We start from the raw sequence: 17,275 nt of genomic DNA on the forward strand, positions 1-17,275 counted from the left end.
TTGTATGCATAAAATAAATGTATGAAATATTAAGATAAAAAAACTGAGCGTAAAACTGACATCAACAGCAATTTGTCCCAGGGCCACAGGTGCCAGGGCCCCAGCGGAGGCGAAATACCGGAAGCGTTCGTCACCAACATTCATTCCGAGTGGTGGGAAGGTTACTCTCTGGTTTCCAGTGGTGAAAAACGGATTTCTATATTCTACAAGGCAGGTGGCAGTTTGTAAGTATACCCGTTCTATTAATTTTTTTCTTGCCGATTAGCTGCCGTTTTTTTCCAGCTTCATTAAATATTTATAGGTTTTTTAATTGCTCATTCCCTTGCATAGGAAGCCTTGCAAAGGAGGCACAAAACGGCATAGAAATGGGTTGGCCTCGTAAGACTTTTTGGCCTGAGTGATTTTTGGGGCTGGTTATCTTTGTTTTGAACTTGCGGAAGAGTGCAAAATGTAGAGCTTTCGTGTTCTTTATTTTTCACATTGTATCTCTTCTTGATTAAGAAATATTTACATTTCTGGTGAATTTTCTTCATGCTGAACTGCCCTTAACGAACAGTCTCCGTCTACCATCCCCTGGACGGGCAAAGAAGAAACCAAATTGAATTTCGAACATTCAAACTCGTACAACTTTTCAAGGCATTAATTTTTCTTGCATTTAATCCAAACGAATTTTCAGTTCTTCGTGAAACCTGTTCAGGAGCCCCTCCCATAAAGACGTCAAATATCTCGTTTGTGTTGTATTACATTTTAATGCTCACAATAAGTTTTGTCTTCGAGGCTAAGCGTATCAAAAACTTTTGTTCTGTCCGGATGCGAACAGTAATAGAATGCCACAGAAATTTTGAAGCCTTGCATGGTATTTGCTTCGGTTTGAACCTGCTCCTATAGAGGGTTAAATGATTGAAAGACCTTGATAAATTAGACAAAAGTTCAATTAGGTACTTATGAACCCAGTTATGCATTTGATATTTTCTGCAGAATTAGTTTCATTGTGTCAAGTTGTTTGTTTCTGTCACGTGACAATCAATTAAATCTGTGTTCATTTGGCAACCAAAGGCTGATATCATGCATGAAATTGCTTAGCCTTTCAGTGGGACTTCAGCAGGCAGGTCATGATATCAGTTGATGGTCTTAAACACTGGAAGGTAATCTAGCAAGTCCCCACCCAGTGTTGCTGCCCCCTGGCCCTTGCAAACTTGTGCCCTTTTTCTTGGCTCTTTGCCCTAATGATCCTGCTAAAAACTGGGGAATGCACCCCCCCCCCCCCTCCATGGTGCCACCATTTGTTAAGCTGCCCTCCAACCACCTGTTTCAATGAGTGGTTTCCTATCAAGTTATCATGTGATTTCTCTAGTAGCTGGCCAATTATAGTCAATGGAATTTAATAAGTATATATTAATTTTAAGGTCCAAACTTGATTTGGTTGATTTGATTTACCTCACTCATTTGGTTGCTTGAAAAGCTTTTTAAATGAGATATCTTAGCAGCATATCCAATTAACTTTTATCTAGTATTTATTCTGATCCTTGTTATTTAGACTATAAACTGTTTAGCTCTAGCCTGGATGGTTTTATTCAAAGGGAAGCAATCTTTAATTGCTCAGAACGTTTAGGAGGACAGGGTTATTATGTGTAACCATTGAAAAGTAACCATATTGAGTTTTTTGGCACTATTTTCTATTTAGATCTTTCAAGTAGACATTCTTTGCGTTAAAGGCTCATGGATTATGTAAAACGTGATACCAACTAAGAGGTAATAGCCCTACAGAAAGCTGCATTTGGTTTCTGTAAACCAGTCTTTCAGTTAATCTATCTTTGATTTGGGGTATTTTAATGCCAATATGGGGTAGTGGTAAAACCAGTGGCGAAGCCGGAGGGCAGGCTTGTCAGGCTCAGCCTGACCAATAATTTTCAGCAATATGTTTTTTCCATATTAGAAAAAAATATCTCAAAGAACGAAAAATATTCGTTCTTTGCATGCCTCTCTATGATCTTCAGATGTTCACTATTCTCTTGTGGAGCCCTTTCATTTACTGAGCAGTGGTTCACTTCTGATTATGATTATGGCCAAGGTCAGGCTCTCAGAAATTTGCTTGACCAACATCATAATTTTCACTAAATGGAGCTAGGTGATTGACCAGAAGTTTCATGTGGACTTATTGTTTGTGACATTTTGGTCAGGCTATTTCGGAATGTTTTGGAATTCACTTCAATGCAAATTTAGTCAAAAAGTTGTTATGGCTTATAAACCTGAAGCGAAGCGTGAGTTAACCGTGGTTCAAATTTGTGAGACTTTTACTGTAATTCTCAAAGAGGGAAGTCAATATATAGGCATGGAAGCATTTCCAGTGCAAGTTCTTTTCTCTCATTTGTCTGTGAAACATTCTGGTGTTAGGCTATCAATCGATCAGAATGGGAAGATAGGCCCTAGTCTAGTCTAGAAAATGTCTAGTCTATGTCTAGAAAATGCACTCAGATGACGCAGAGGGAGGTATTGTAAGAAGAATGCCAGGAAGGACTATATTGTACAGGCCCTCAAAGAACATCATTTGTGTGAAAAGGAACTTTGTTGATATATTAGCTACCTGTCAAATTTATCATGGTAAGATATGCCACTCATTCAAAGTGAATTGTATCAATATTCTAACGTTGTTTGGACCTTCTTTGTGTGCTGATCATGTTTGACACGTAGCTACAATGTGTTACTACACTGCAGTGTACTGATTTTGAATAATTTTACAATAACATTTATTTTGTTAATTTAAGTTGTGTGTGGAAATACCAACTTAAACAGTGTGAATAGTATGTTGTTGACTAATGAATCACCACAAACAAAAGGCATCTTTTGTGTACTACTCTACTTGTTGAGAGCCAGGGGGGAAGAGTAATGAAAATAAAAAAATTATTTCTGTGTGATTTTCTGGGTTTTATTTCTTGCTTGCTTGCAAATGATGAAATTGGTGTACTGGCTGATAATCAGAAGTCGATCATTCTGCAAATTTTACTTGCTTTTGGTTGCCTTTTGACGTTACTATATGAACTTTTATGTGGAGTTTTTTGACCTTCACAAAAAGAACTAGATTTGTTGGAAAATTGTTCAGATTCCCTATGGTTGATTCACCATGAATAAGATTTCACAAATTAGAAGTGGAGGTTTTATTTTTGGATGTGGTAAAAAAGGGTGTGACATATCCGTATATGAGCCTGACCATCCCAACAAAAATGGCTTCGCCACTGGGTAAAACTATTTTCATTACAGGCAAAAATTGAGCATTTTTGGTTGTGGGGCAAGCACAGTGAATTTTCCAAAATTATTAGCAGCCTTTTCTATTTTCTTTACAAAATATGAGCAGGGGGGGGGGGGGTTAGCTGCTCCATCCCTTTAGTTTCCGGTACTGATTAACAACAAAATTGAAGATGTCTTATATTCCATGGGGGCAAATGGCAGTTGTCCAGATAATACTGGGATGCCTGTGAAATAAAAGATTAAAAACTGAATAATGTTTTAAACAAAGCTTGGCCACAAAGCTGCTTAATGTCCAACAGGTATGCACCTTCGCTTTGTAAAGTCAAATCACCCTATTTGATAATTGCTAGGAGCAAGCAAGTTTAGCTGAACATTACAGCTTCCCATTTACAAGATGTTTATTAAAGAAACATAGACCAAAATTTATTTTGTAATTTATTGGTTTTTTCTTGTAAGCACACTAACTGGAAACATTCAGTTGTATAAATCTTTTGTGGATGAACTTCTTCAAAAAAACTTTCAATATTCTATGAGGCAGAGCTATACAGTTTTCTGAATATTTCGTTCAGTAGGTGTTGACTCATTGGGTACATGAGGGATTTGAACCCCTCTTTGGAGCTTTTTTGGGATATCAGTCCCAACCCCCTAGGTAGCTATATAAGGTATAGCATTTCAGGAAAACTAAAACAAAGGGCAGTATTTCTTCTCAGTTTATGTGATGGAAGGCAAATCAAAAGAGATACTTCTTGCATTGAGGGCTTGATGATTGGTGATTCAAATCAAAAGAGATTGATGATTGGTAAGACAATAAAACAATCTCCTGTTTTCTTTTCTTAAAATTTGTATGGAAAGACAATGAGGTCTAGAAATTTATACTCTTCCCTGTTTTGAATTTATTGTGAAAGTGCAAATACCAGAAGCAATTTTAGTTTAGTTTATTTTAAAAAAGCAATAGTGGAAACTTTTGAAATCGGAAACAAAGGGCAATTAGAGATATGATGAAGATATATTCAAAAACTGACAATGATGATAAAATGAATACAAGATTTTAATTTGCAATCACATGATATAAAGGTTACGCTATGCAAATTCTCAAACCTTTTAATTCTCAAACGCAAATCCAAAAAATTTCGTCTTGTTTAAAATTTAGTCGAAGAAAAATTCGTCAACAAAACGTTTGTCCAAAATTTGGTCTAGGCGAAATTTCTCTAGGTTAATGTAATTGATTCTGCTACAACCACAGACACGTAGCGCTGAGTTGTTTGGATAAAGGTTTTTGAATGAGCAAAATTGGGTGTTGGCGAAGTCTAATTAAATCTGGAGGAGTTTATTTGGTTAACTTGCATTTATGAACATCTTTCTTGGTGAAAACAAGCCAAAATAACGATAATGAACCTTGCTGTTTGAGACCATATGTTGTTCGTTAATCCTAGTTAAAATATTTGAGAATGTCATGTTACCTTTATAGACTGTTATGGTAATCTGACTGTTATTTTAAGCAATATTTTTCCTGGCTTTTCGCAAATGTAATTTTTCGGCAAAGTAAGCGTTGAGCTTGTTTCAGGGATTTAGGTTTCCACGTTACAAACCAGGTAAATAAATATTTGGTAATTCACCAAAGCTCGGTGTTGGGATCGATTGTATTACCGTTTTTAGTTTAAAAAAGCGAATGTAAACAAACACACAAAAATTACAGACATTCTCAGTAATTGCACCCGAAATGATATAAGATTTTAAGAAAAGTACAAAAGAGAATACAGCTTTTGAAATTTTAATTTTTCTTGGATTCATTTTAGCAGTGTTTTTAGGCAAACTTTATAAGTTTCCCATTTGAAGAATCTGAGTGTATATTGGGAAATTTGATCTTCAATTCATGGATGGTTCTCCGTCCAAACGACTAATTTTACGACAGGACTAAGCACAACCAACAACTCTTTTTTATCTGATTATGTCTTTATCAATTTATTTATGTTTCGGGGGACTATACTTTTTGTATGTATCCGTACCATTCTCTTCCTTTTGAAATGAACCACGTTTGTTAGAATAAACTTGTGAATGGGTTATCATTGGGAAATCTTTAATTTCGACTTCGCTAGAGTCAACGATAAGATTTCAGGTACCCTTTATTTCGAAGAAGATTATATTTCACATTATCGCTTTAGAGACTTCTACCTTTAACCCTATAACGAAAGCTTTGTAATCGCTAACAGATCGTATAAAAGGGGTGTGTCTTCAAAACAAATGCTTTTATTCTCTGTCCTTGGCCAAGGTTGCTCTGTTTGTATTTTGTGTTGTTCTGTTGATAAGAAGAGCCCTAAAATCAAATATTGCCTAGGCCTGCCTCGCTTCCACTCAAGCATTTTTTGATCACGCAGAGGTACCCATCTCCGATTTCGCCAGAGGCAACGAAGTCACACTGTCACAACTGGTGTTTTTCTTTTGCTGCATTTCGCTATATTGCAAGCCTTTTATATATAGTTCAGAGTAATTGTTGATTGTTCTTTCAATCCACCAACGATCTGAGCATGCAGACCGTTGGAGATAAGGGGGTTGTGATGAGTGATAGGGGAGTTCTGAAAAACTGGTATATGATGACCAAAAGTCCTTAATTTGTTTAAACCATTTGTTTTCGGCAACATGTCTGTATTGACTCGCAACATCGCAATTTCGATGGAATAATCTAAATAAGAAATAAACTTTCGCAGGTGTCTCTTCGATCACAGCAAAGATGGTTGCCGGAAAACTTCGAGTCCGTGTTGTTAATGCAGCTAAATTGAAAAACATGGAACGCTTTCAAAAGAGCGATCCATACTGCTTGGTAGAGTGTGGAAAAGAATCAAGGAAAACGAAAGCTATTGATAACAACTTGAATCCAACATGGAATGAAGACTTTGTGGTGGATGTTGCCGATGGGGTGGAGACACTGGCACTTTCAATATGGGACAAAAACACACTTACAAAGGACAATTTTATGGGATTCACATACGCATCATTTGTTGATTGCCCAAAAGATAAAGAGACACAGAAGGTGAGAAACGGATTCGTATAGATTCGTTTGACAGGTTGCCTGATAGGTTAGAGAACATTCTGTGGAAGGGGATGTTTCCCTTGAGTTATCTGCCATTTTAGAGATAGAACTAAAAAAAGCAAATTTTTATATTGCTCAGATCTTAGGCTTTGAAATTATGCCTTACAATGTCCTTAGCAATGTGGTTTTAAATAAACAACCCAAAATTCAAATGCTTACGACAGTTATTTCCCTTGCGTTGTTTGTGTCACATATCAAGATTGGTTATATCTTATAAGGCCATAAACAGAGATAGGAATAAACAGCATTCCTAGCTTGATGTATCTAACATTGCTGCTCCTTATGTCAGTAACTTACTGAAGATATGCGCTGCAAGTGGATCATGCAATTCCAGTATTCAGAATATGTATGCTCCACTCTTGCGTCGCTTGGTAAAAATTAAAATGATAAGAGAAATTAGGATTGGATCGGAGGCTACCGTAAGAATTAAGATAAATGTAGGGAAGGGAACACATTTTAGCGTTCCCTTTGGTTTTACTAGAATAAGAGCTCCTTTTGTAGTTTTAGAATTAGGCCGTGAGCTATTTTTATGGCAGAAATCGTATTTATAATAGACTCGACCGAATAGATTGGATAGGTCAAAGCATAGTTAATAGAGGAGAACTCTGGTTATGAAACACGGCGCACTTCAAAGGCCCGCCTCATTGTTCTCCATTGGAGGTTGAACTCGCGTGTCAGGTGACCATGACCGTGCACAAGTTTGATCAAAACATGGCGGTTGTCAGTGACGAATTCGTATTTGGAGACGATTTCGATGCTATTTTGGATGCCCTCGAAGACGATGATGCGGTACAAGAAGAATTCAATGCTGCCGTAGAACAGGTGTGTATTGATGCTGTATGTAGGTGCCTCATCACTATAATTTTCCTGAAAACGCCCGTATCGATAGTTGTGCATAAGTCCTTTTCACAACGATAAAAACGTCCTATCCAGATTCCCTAGTTTCACCTAGCCTAAAAGTTTCTAATATGTATTTTAGCATAAACAATTTTGGTGTTAGCATTAAGATATAGAACCTTAGGTGCAAGTTAATGATTTATTCGCCAATAGCCGGCGTGAGTGTTACATGGATTTCACCCTCAGAAAGAACTTAGAATCGATGTTAGGCTTCAATACCAACGCAGCACAAATTTCAAAATTAACTCAGAACGCAATAGTTGAGAATTCCAAGCTCTAACCCCTTTATGCTAAAATAGGAACTGGGCTATGACATTATTTCCATAAATGTTCTTTAAACTTTATATACCTTACAGGAAAGATTGTCTGAATATGAATTTATAATGGTAGCATATTCTTAGGCATAATTATTACTTTTCTAGGTTGAAAAAAAAGACAGCCAATGTGAAAAGTGTGGCAAAATATGTAGAACTATTGCAGGCTTGAAGAGGCACATAACAGCAAAGCATCCTGAAGAAAACAACAATGGCCACACAGAGAGTTCAACATTGCAAAATTGCAATATGTTAACTCCTGCTATCCTAAAGTCTTTGACTGAGAATGCAGCTACTAAAATTAGAAACAGTGCTGTTTTCTCTAAACCAATTCAGCATGAACTCTCAATTTATCAGCTGACTGAGCTTGAAAAATGTAGCCCACAGTTCAAAATTCTTTACGATATATACAACTCTTTTCAAAAGAACAGGGATTCAGAAAAGTTCTACGCAAGTTTTTCCCATTGTCTGTCCCATTGAAATCAAGAGATTTCTTTCCAGGCCTGGCATCAAATGCAGCAACTTTACTTGCTACCAAGCTTGCAGATATGATGATTGTTCATTTGAAAGAATTGACCCAGAAAAATCCAAAAATACATTGTAAAGAAGTGTGTGAAAGAGAACTAGGAGGGCTACAGTATATTGGAGGGTATGTTTTGCATAACCTGCACAAAAAATACAGAAATGGAAAAAATTGGCGTTCATTAGAATGCCAGCATTCGATGGCAATTTTACGTGCCTGTAAAGCAGATGATGCAGACACTTCAGACAACCGCCTTGTTGCATGTTTAAACAGAGGCGGTCTTTGGGCAATCAAAAAAGAATTGGAGATGGTTTTTTTAATAACAGAACAATACTTCAGGGCAGGCAAATCAACATCTGGAGTTGAAAAGTTAAATTTTCAAGGTATAATTAATGCAGCAATGAATGATGATCATCTCAACAGCTTGTTTGCTTCTGTGGTTTCAGAAATTGACATATGCCCAAGCTCCTACTTAGTCAAAGATCTGCTCTTTAGTATCCTCTCTTTGTATGTACGCGTACGTTGCTTTTCACATGCACGTGATATTATTCAGCAATACAAATTGCACTCAAGACAAGTGCGATCTAAAGGATTAAGAGCCGAAATAAAAAGACAAAGTGGTCATAAATCAAAAGTTCAAAAATAGGAAAATGACATTGTTGTTATAAAACTGGAAACAATTTTCTTTATTATTTAAATACATTTAACATCTAGCTGACACAGTTCTGCTTTTAGTAACTTTATACATGTTGTGACTAGTACCTTAATTTAAGTAATTTTAATAGAATTTGCATTTTCATGATACAGGATGTCTCATAAAACAACTTGTTGCTTCCTTGTCAAAATTTAACTTGAAAGTTTACTTTGAAAATTGCAGTTTGTGTTTGGGATTACCACATTGGTGAAGCTTATGACACAGGGAAGACCAAAAGAAAAGGGTTAAGAAAGTTTGTGCATAGACCTCTGAATCATCTATCATAGATAACAAGTGCACAGGACTGCCAAAAGGGGAGGGTAGCCAGGGCAAGTGCTTAGGGCCCAGGCTTATTTTGGAGCCAATAATTTTAGAATCTATATTAATTATCATATTCAAGAATCTGTATTCATTGTCAAGCAAGACCCATTGGTTGGCCCAGGGAACAGTCTTGCTCTTGGTCGCCCTGCAAGGGCAGACTGACAGCTACTCAGGTTGCCATATATTTAAGAATTACATTACCCTTAAAGCAACTAGTTATCATTTCTAAATAAACATTTTGGCTGCGAAACCATCTCTGAAAGAGAAAATGACAGTCTATGTTGCCAGACAGCATCTAGAATATTCATGTAGAATGGAGTTAAATAAAAGTAAAGCTTGAGTAATACTGTTTATAAGATTTGTAAGAATAAGGATGCTTAGGAGCTTAACAGTAAGGGTGTGCACACTTGAGTAACTGTTTATGCTCAGTACAAACTAAAACAGATAAAGTCTAATAGTCAACCTATTTATTGAAGCTATGTTTGATTTTTCGACAGGGCACTGGGTCATCAGAAACATTCCACCATGATCTGGATTTATCTTTCCTCCCTCTAGTATTTCCACTTTCACATGAAATGGACCTTTGTGTGCGAATTGTATTTGCATTGTATCCAAACTGCCGAATGTCAGGATTGTCATTCCTCCTACCAAGTTTTCGCTGGTTGCCAAAGTATTCCTCTACGGGATCCTGACAGAACCTTTCTGTCAAAACAAAATCAACTCCTTGACATATCAAATATTTGGTGGCCTCTATCACTGAATATGTTGTTATTTGCAATCCCTCGTAAGTTTGTCTTGATAGAAACATTTTTGCCTTACCATTTTCTGTAAACTGCCCAGGCCTATGATCCACACAATCTTTCCATGAAGATAAATAGGCTAGAAATTCATTCTCGAGCCAGTTAAATCTGAAATCATCTTCCATGGTGTATGGTGCAAGGTAAGGTTTTCTCTTGAGCAGGTGCTCTTTTCTGCTACGTACATTCAGACAGTCGAAAAACTTGTCGAACATTTCACAGAATTTTGCAGTTCCGGATTCTGCATGGCTGCCATATTCATATAGCACTGAAGAAACTGATGCACTTAAGATTTGTGCTGCAAGGCTAACCCTCATAACTGAATATGAGGTTAGCTTGATGTGGTCATAGGAAAGACGTGGCAAAAGCTTCAGGCCATTATCAATATCACTGTGATACCAATTGGCGATATGCTCCCATAACAAATAAAGGCCATCATTCCACATATAGCGGGTGCAAGAACTCGATCCTGAATGGTATAAACAGTTTCGTGCTGTCTTAACTAGATGTGGTGCATCTGAGAAAAAATATATATACCTCTCTGGAGCATATAAGTTGGTTGTGCGATAGCAAACATCCTTTCCTGCATTACCATCAAGACTTTTGTGCATATTAAAAAGCTTCCTGTTTTGAGAAGCACCATCAGCAGTAGCTCCAATGACCATCAACTGACATGTATCCTCAAGAATGCAAACAGCATCCCAGAATAATGGCATCATTTGTGCAGCAGTGACAGAGCTTGTTGCAAAGTAAGCCAAGCAAAATTTAAGCTCAGTGCAAATGCCTCTTATCAAAAAAACCAAGGCATGTGATGCAATGTCATCAGCTTTGTCTAAAGTAGCGTAATTGGTATCTGGGTCACCTAGGTCAACATAACCAATAAGTTCTCCTGTGATTTTATCAAAAACAAGGTTAGCCATTACTTTCATCTCATCCATAAGCAAGACTACATATCTTTGCACTCCAAAATATTTTTCTGTCTCTTTAATTAAAGTACAGATGACTTTCTCTTGGAAACCTGGCTTTGGACGTATCCAATTCCTATAGTCTTTCAAGCGCCTTTGACTTGGCAACACCAAGACATTACTCTGACGAAGTTCTTCATAGCAAGAAGGAGATTTAGCAGCCAAAGAAAGGCAGAATCGAATCAACATTGGATGATATCGTACTCCATTTCTGCTTCTGCTAAAAAGCTTCTTTTGCTGCTGCCAGAATAATGTCATAAATGGAGATAAAATCTTTTCAGAATTGTCCAGAATTTTAACAAAGTCATCACTCAACTCTGGGTCAACAGGAACACTGGACTTTTTAATTTCAATTTTCATTTCCTCTATTTGCCTCTCAAGTTCTGCACATCTCAGTCTTTGTTCCTGAAGTGTCAGTTTTATTCTCTCTGGTGCTGTCTTTGACACTGGTGCATTTGGATGTGCAGGCTTTGCAAGATTCTTTGACTTTAATCCATGTGATTTATTGGCTTTTGCAGCTTGCTGTGCACATGGTAAACACTGCTCACCTGGAGAAATGATACTGCACCAGATGGAGCGCCAGTACTCTTTTCTTGGATACTGCTTAGAGCTTTCATCCATAGATAATGGATCTTGATAAGTTGGTATCACATGATTCACCACATTGCCCGAAATATCTATCGGCGAATTTCCGTTGCAAATTGGATAACCTTCTATATCTTTAATCAGGTTTGATATGAAAATGTTGCGCAGTGACCGAAAATTCTTTGTGTAAATAGGATGGTTTTCCGGCAAAAACCAGCCATAGACTGATACAAAGAATGCCAAGCCAACATCAACTGTGATTTCATATTTGGGGATGAGAGTAAATTCCTCGATTTTTTTCAAAACAATGCGATCTTCCTTAATGTTTACAGACCAGCCCTCCAAAGCCTTTAGGCTTGAAACTCTATTGATGACATCTTTGAAATCTTTATAGCAATGTTTTGCTACAGCAACATGGTCTTTCACAATGGTCCTTGCCTCTCTTTCTCTTGGTTTTGGGGTTTCGCAACTCTTTTTTGGCATCTTTAAAGTTGGCAATGCTCCAAACTTTGGAAACCTCTTTGTGATTTTTGTTCCAACAGCTAAAGGTAACGAGAAACACATGAATTATACCTTAATAATCATTCGCACGCTGCTACACTGCATCGACAAGGGACATTACCCAACCCCAAAGTTCGTCGGGCCTAAGTAGATATAAATAATGCGCCGGTTTTCTTTTAAAAGGATACATGCAAAGTTATTATTTTGAGAAAAATGTTTTCTTTTCTTTGCAACGTATTCATCTGTTAGGATAGCCATTTGAATTAATCGAAGAAAATAACTACGACTTAAATGAAGTGGAAGGTCAAATAAATCGATGAACTCAGTTTGGCCTAAAGAAGAACAGCGTATTATCCCTTAAGGGTAAGCGGTCAATATATATAAAATAAAACATAATAATATAAATAAGACACTTACAAACTTCTATCTCATGTGGGTGGAAGTGTTCTTCACAGGTGTGAACTGTGTCCTGTTCTATTTGCCTTTTAAAATTTGCATCCAGTTCTCTGTGCTTTTTTAATTCATTCAGCCATGCAGCCCGCCACTCCTGGTAGGGCTTCGAAGGACGGTTTGGGACTTTAAAGATCCCGATTCCTTTAGATCTCCGAGATTTTCCACAACCATACACCGAGCAATTATCTCCTGGCATATTGACGTAAACATAAGACGGGCCGATCTATTTATCAAAAGGACATCCAAACTTTCACCAAAAGTCCTACCATGCCTAATCGCTCTAACATTCAACGCGAAGACTTGTGCACGGTCATTGTCACGTGACTCGAAATAAATCGAACAAAGAGTTCTCCTTTTGAAGTACGCCGCGGTTCATAACCAGAGTTCTCCTCTATTAACTATGGTCAAAGAGTCTTTTAAAGATTAAAAAAATTTTTGTGAAGCTTTTCTATTGAATTAAATTGAATTGAATTGAGACAGGATTGTTTTGCAAATTCAGGACATTCGTTGCAAGCTTTTTCATCTGTATTTTCAATTTTCTTCTTTTTCGTGTTACTTGTAAATTTAGATTCGAAATTTCCCGCAAGACCTGTTGTTCTCGAGAATCCACAGAGAAAAAGACTGCTTCCTCCCTTTTTAAAATGAGGTTTAAGATGGACATTTACTTCTAGAGAGTGGTATCAGAGAGCTAAGAGTGGTTTTCTTGATTGTTTAGGTTCTTCCAATGATGGGTGGTGGGAATGGCCTAATAACCCTTGTACTCACGCCAGATTTTGAGACGACTGGTGCAAAGCTTGAAAGGATGTCACAAGAAATGAACAACAACGTGGAGGAGAACACAAAACTGCAAGGGGATCTCACCGGTTTCAAAAAAGAGGTTGATCTGCTTCGTGGTGAAATAAACAGAATGGGAGCAGAGAATGACAAATTTGCCGCTAATAACAAGAAATTGGAGGAAGAAAATAATAAATTTGCAGAAAACAATAAAAAGCTTGAAGGCCAGGTAAGATTGTCATTGAATATCACGTGACTTTGCCTAAGAATTTCTCATTTTCTCAAACGAATTTGCCAGACAGTCTGGGGAGAATATGGATTAAAAATTACTGAAAGTTCCACTATGGATTTTCCTAGCAAAACGTCTAATTTCTTCTACTTTTATACTGTTTTCCAGCTTTGTGGAAAGCAAACATGAATTCAAGTTTGTTTTCATAAAATTTTGTAAAGGTTTTTTAAGTATATGATCGAAAATTTGACAGTGCAGTAATCTTCATTGAGTAATTGTTTAAAATTTGTACTTCGAACGAATTATGAAAGCCTGAATTTTCAATTTGACTGTAAGTTTGGTTTTTTTTACATCCGCTATTGCATTGTTTTTTTATGCGAACTAGTTGTACAAAATGTTGCACAAGATGAGAATAAAATTGCCTCTAGTCGCTACTTTGCAAGGTAGATGTAGAAAGATGGTTGGGTTTTATTTAAAAGGACTCGCATAAGGCTGAAAACCAAATGATTCCGCCTGTTGTTAATTTGTAACGAACGTCATACGTAGATTTACCATAAAGATTACTGTAAGAAGACTTGACTGTCTAATTTCAGGTTAACAAAATGACTGAGGAGAACAATAAATTTGCAGAGAACAACAAAAAGCTTGAAGGTGAGGTTAACCGTATGCAGGGTGAAAACGATCGTTTTGCTGCGAGTAATGCCAAGCTGGAAGGTGAAGTGAACCGGCTGGAAGGTGAGGTTAGCAAGATGGCAGAGGAAAATAACAAGTTTGCAGAGAACAACAAAAAGCTTGAAGGAGAGGTCAACCGTCTTGAAGGCGAAGTATCGAAAATGGCAGCCGAGAATGAGAAATTTGAGGAAAACAACAAAAAACTTGAAGGAGAGGTTAGATTTGTACTTGTTAGATTGGGTTGCGAAAAATTGCAATTTTAGCACCCCTTTTTATATAAACATATATTTTTCAAAGAATCGTTTCGGATAAGGAAAATGTGAAGCGGAGAGGCGAGCAAGGTTTTGAAGCCATCAGGTGTGTGAGGATGGTTCAGTGGTTAGGGTCGCTGACTGCAGATCCAAGGGTTTGTGGTTCGAGCTCCTGACATGAACAAACCTTCTCACAGAGTGCGGAAAGTCGTCAGCTTTTTACCAGGGGAAAGGAGAGGCCATTCTCATTGTCCTGCGTTGCAAAAGCAAATGCAATACAAATGCAAAAGTTGGAATGCTTATCACGTTCAATTGTCAGAAATGAAAGAAAGAAGGAAATAAAAAATATATTTTCAAGATTTCTTGCTTTTAGCAGGCTGACCAACAAACTGAAAATGGAAATCGATTGCTGATTTGTGCATCGAAATCAGATTTTCAAGTTATTCTCATTCAAATTAAAAATATATGCAAACTCATATATTGAGGGCCAGAAAGAGTTGTTGAAAGATTAAACGCAATTCCATCCAAAATAGTTCTGCGACAACCTATGAAAAGATCAGTCTTTAAAGCTGATAAATTTAAAGCAATATGCGATTGTCTTAACTGCACATCTGCCCCTTTATTCCAATGAAACAGCATCTGAATTTATACAATTAATTTTTTTTCTTTTAAATGTTTTTTATTACTCTTTTTTGGAAAATCTTGATATTTAAGATGTGATCGCTTCAGTTCATAAGCAATAATATATCTTGATCTAAATTCTCTTTTTTAATTTGCTTTTAGGTTAACCGCCTAACTGGGGAAGTGCAGAAGATGTCGGAGGAGAACAATAAGTTTGCTGCCAACAACGAAAAACTGCAAGGTGAAATCGACCGCTTGAAAGGAGAAATAGACAAAATGGCGGCTGAGAATGAAAAGTTTGCCGAGAATAATAAGAAGTTAGAAATAACGGTGAATCAGATTACGGAACAGAATACTAAGTTTGAGCAGAATAATAAGGACCTTGAAGAGCAGATAAGAAGACTCAAAACTGAAATTGATAGACTGGGTGAAGAAAACAAGAAGTTTGCTGAAAATAATGCGAAACTTAAGGAAGAGGTTTGTTGCTAGCGTTTTGTTTATTATTATTGCGTTGTGGCAATCTTTGGTCTGTACATTTGCATTGCCTGAAGCGTTTGCAAAAAGACGGTGCAAAAAGACGGTGCAAAAAGACGGTTGGTGAATTGGGGTCTTAAGAGATATTAGCTGTTGAAATATTTGCTCGGTACCAGTTTTATTTTGCCAGGCAACAGAAGTGATTGATGGGTATTTCAAAGTTCGTGGATCATTAATAGCTTTTCCAGGCAACAAAAGTCTTTATTGCAATGTCTATACCTTTTGATGTTTATTCAAAACAAAAACCTGAGTCATTAAGGGCTGTATCAAGCAAACATTATATAGACAGCGCCTTTCTTATTGGGCCTAAATTATTAAAGGATGTGTCAAGCGACCTCTTTGTTGAAGGAAGCTTTCTATTCGCCTTGGTCATAAAGCCTCTTGACGTTGAGCGATGGCTGGTTGCTGACAACAGTACCGTTTAATCTGCAACACGTTTATCATTTTTGATATTTTACTCCTAACTAATGTTTGTTACCAGTTGCTACTGTAGTGGCTTTCTACAAAATCTGCTACTTATATCGTTTTACATGGACTTATCAGTACACAATATTTTAAATGCAAAACACACAAAACTGTTGCGAAATAATGGAAACACATTCATACCGGGAATTATTCGCCAGCATTAAAGCAGGTTTCGTTAAATGAGGTTTAAGCTTTTCTTCTGTTTTTGCCAATCGACTTTTATTAAATAATTCCTTATTTACAAAATCATCACTTCGCTTATCCTTCTTGTCCTGCTTTCGGAAAGTTGTGGCTTTTCTTATGATACTAGTGAAGTCCCTCACATCACTGTCAAAGCTTATTCATGTCATAACATTCGTTGTCGGCATAGTTCCTAGTTGTTGGTCTTCTTTGCTTTGATTTATTTGTATATAACTGTTCTGGGGCAAGAAGTCTTTCTTCGTGAATTCCGCGTGAATTCTGCGTGAGTTCCGCGTGAGTTCCGCGTGGAAAATGTACCCCTCCCATGCGGCATTTGATTTTGTTCGATATATACTGTTGCATCTTCTTAATCTGCCTGTATGCTACCCTTGTATACCGAAGTTTAAGCAATGTATCCTTTTTCGACTTCATTGATTCACTGTAGATAGGATTAAGTGCGCAGCGAGATATACGTGGTGTTTAATCAAATTTTTTGTGCCATTTATTCAATTTGTGTAGACGAACATTGAAGGCTGTCAGCTTTTATGTGCACACTGATTGATGCCAAAATATGACATTCATGGTGCACTTTTTGTACGGACTGCATGCCAAGCTCTATGTCCATGATTAGAGATTCATTGATTGCATTAAAAGGCTGGCCTAGTTTGTTGTTCTGACAACGACAGGCTGTTGGGCTGCATGTAATGTCACCTTATTCATATTTCTTAATAAAATTTGATGAGATAAACACCCATCTGATCAATGAACATTGTGCCTCCAACTGATTAATGCTCTTCTCTCTGCGTAATGTGCCTCCTTTTGAGAAGTCCACCTTCCTCTGATCAATGCGTTTCCCTCTGAGTAAAGCGCCACAACTGAGAATTGCGCCTCCCTCTGACTGAATCTCCCGCTGAACACCCCTTAAACCAAACAAATATATATCTGTCTTTCTCTATAATACGATGAAATTCGTTTCTAATTCATAATAATTCCCGCCTTACTCGAGCTGAACGACCCTCTTCAGACTGAAATCTTTGATAAGCACTTTAAGCTTGTATTTAGAAAACTACAGCGCGATTCTTCGATCCAATTTTGTTGAAAGCTCCTCCCACTTTTTTCTTTTGCAACAGAAAAGCTGCCCATCATACTTGCGAAGTATTTGCTT

The 17,275-nt window shown here is 37.2% G+C and overlaps 3 protein-coding genes across 3 annotated transcripts in view; 2 read left to right on the forward strand and 1 right to left on the reverse strand.

Moving 5' to 3' along the window:
* Positions 1-72: 72 nt before the first annotated feature.
* LOC135696299 (uncharacterized) overlaps positions 73-17,275 on the forward strand; it is a 30,616-nt gene continuing 13,413 nt past the window's right edge. The window contains exons 1-5 of the mRNA XM_065215653.2: positions 73-224; positions 5,952-6,274; positions 13,100-13,387; positions 13,981-14,274; positions 15,094-15,408. Coding sequence (XP_065071725.2) covers positions 5,975-6,274; positions 13,100-13,387; positions 13,981-14,274; positions 15,094-15,408 — 1,197 coding nt within the window. The 5' untranslated portion in view covers positions 73-224; positions 5,952-5,974. The remainder of the gene's footprint in view (positions 225-5,951; positions 6,275-13,099; positions 13,388-13,980; positions 14,275-15,093; positions 15,409-17,275) is intronic.
* LOC135693759 (uncharacterized) lies at positions 6,297-8,028 on the forward strand. Its single transcript, XM_065212325.2, has 2 exons — positions 6,297-7,156; positions 7,654-8,028. The coding sequence occupies exons 1-2, from the start codon at positions 7,019-7,021 to the stop codon at positions 8,023-8,025; spliced, it is 510 nt and encodes a 169-aa protein (XP_065068397.2). The 5' UTR covers positions 6,297-7,018; the 3' UTR covers positions 8,026-8,028.
* On the reverse strand, positions 9,547-12,580 carry LOC135694981 (uncharacterized). The gene is made up of 2 exons (XM_065213897.2): positions 12,349-12,580; positions 9,547-11,972 (listed from the first exon to the last, which is right to left on the reverse strand). The coding sequence occupies exons 1-2, from the start codon at positions 12,578-12,580 to the stop codon at positions 9,547-9,549; spliced, it is 2,658 nt and encodes an 885-aa protein (XP_065069969.2).

Source organism: Rhopilema esculentum, chromosome 14 (assembly GCF_057945365.1).
Source record: "Rhopilema esculentum isolate cy_ngs chromosome 14, ASM5794536v1, whole genome shotgun sequence".
Classification (NCBI taxonomy): domain Eukaryota; kingdom Metazoa; phylum Cnidaria; class Scyphozoa; order Rhizostomeae; family Rhizostomatidae; genus Rhopilema; species Rhopilema esculentum.

What these genes read in the sequence shown, in the direction of transcription:
- LOC135694981 (XM_065213897.2), bottom strand. Translation starts at nt 12,580, where the DNA reads ATGCCAGGAGATAATTGCTCGGTGTATGGTTGTGGAAAATCTCGGAGA. An exon ending in CCCACATGAGATAGAAGTTT is followed by an intron (nt 11,973 to 12,348) that starts GTAAGTGTCTTA and finishes CGTTACCTTTAG; the next exon opens with CTGTTGGAACAAAAATCACA.
- LOC135693759 (XM_065212325.2), top strand. Translation starts at nt 7,019, where the DNA reads ATGACCGTGCACAAGTTTGATCAAAACATGGCGGTTGTCAGTGACGAA. An exon ending in TCAATGCTGCCGTAGAACAG is followed by an intron (nt 7,157 to 7,653) that starts GTGTGTATTGAT and finishes TTACTTTTCTAG; the next exon opens with GTTGAAAAAAAAGACAGCCA.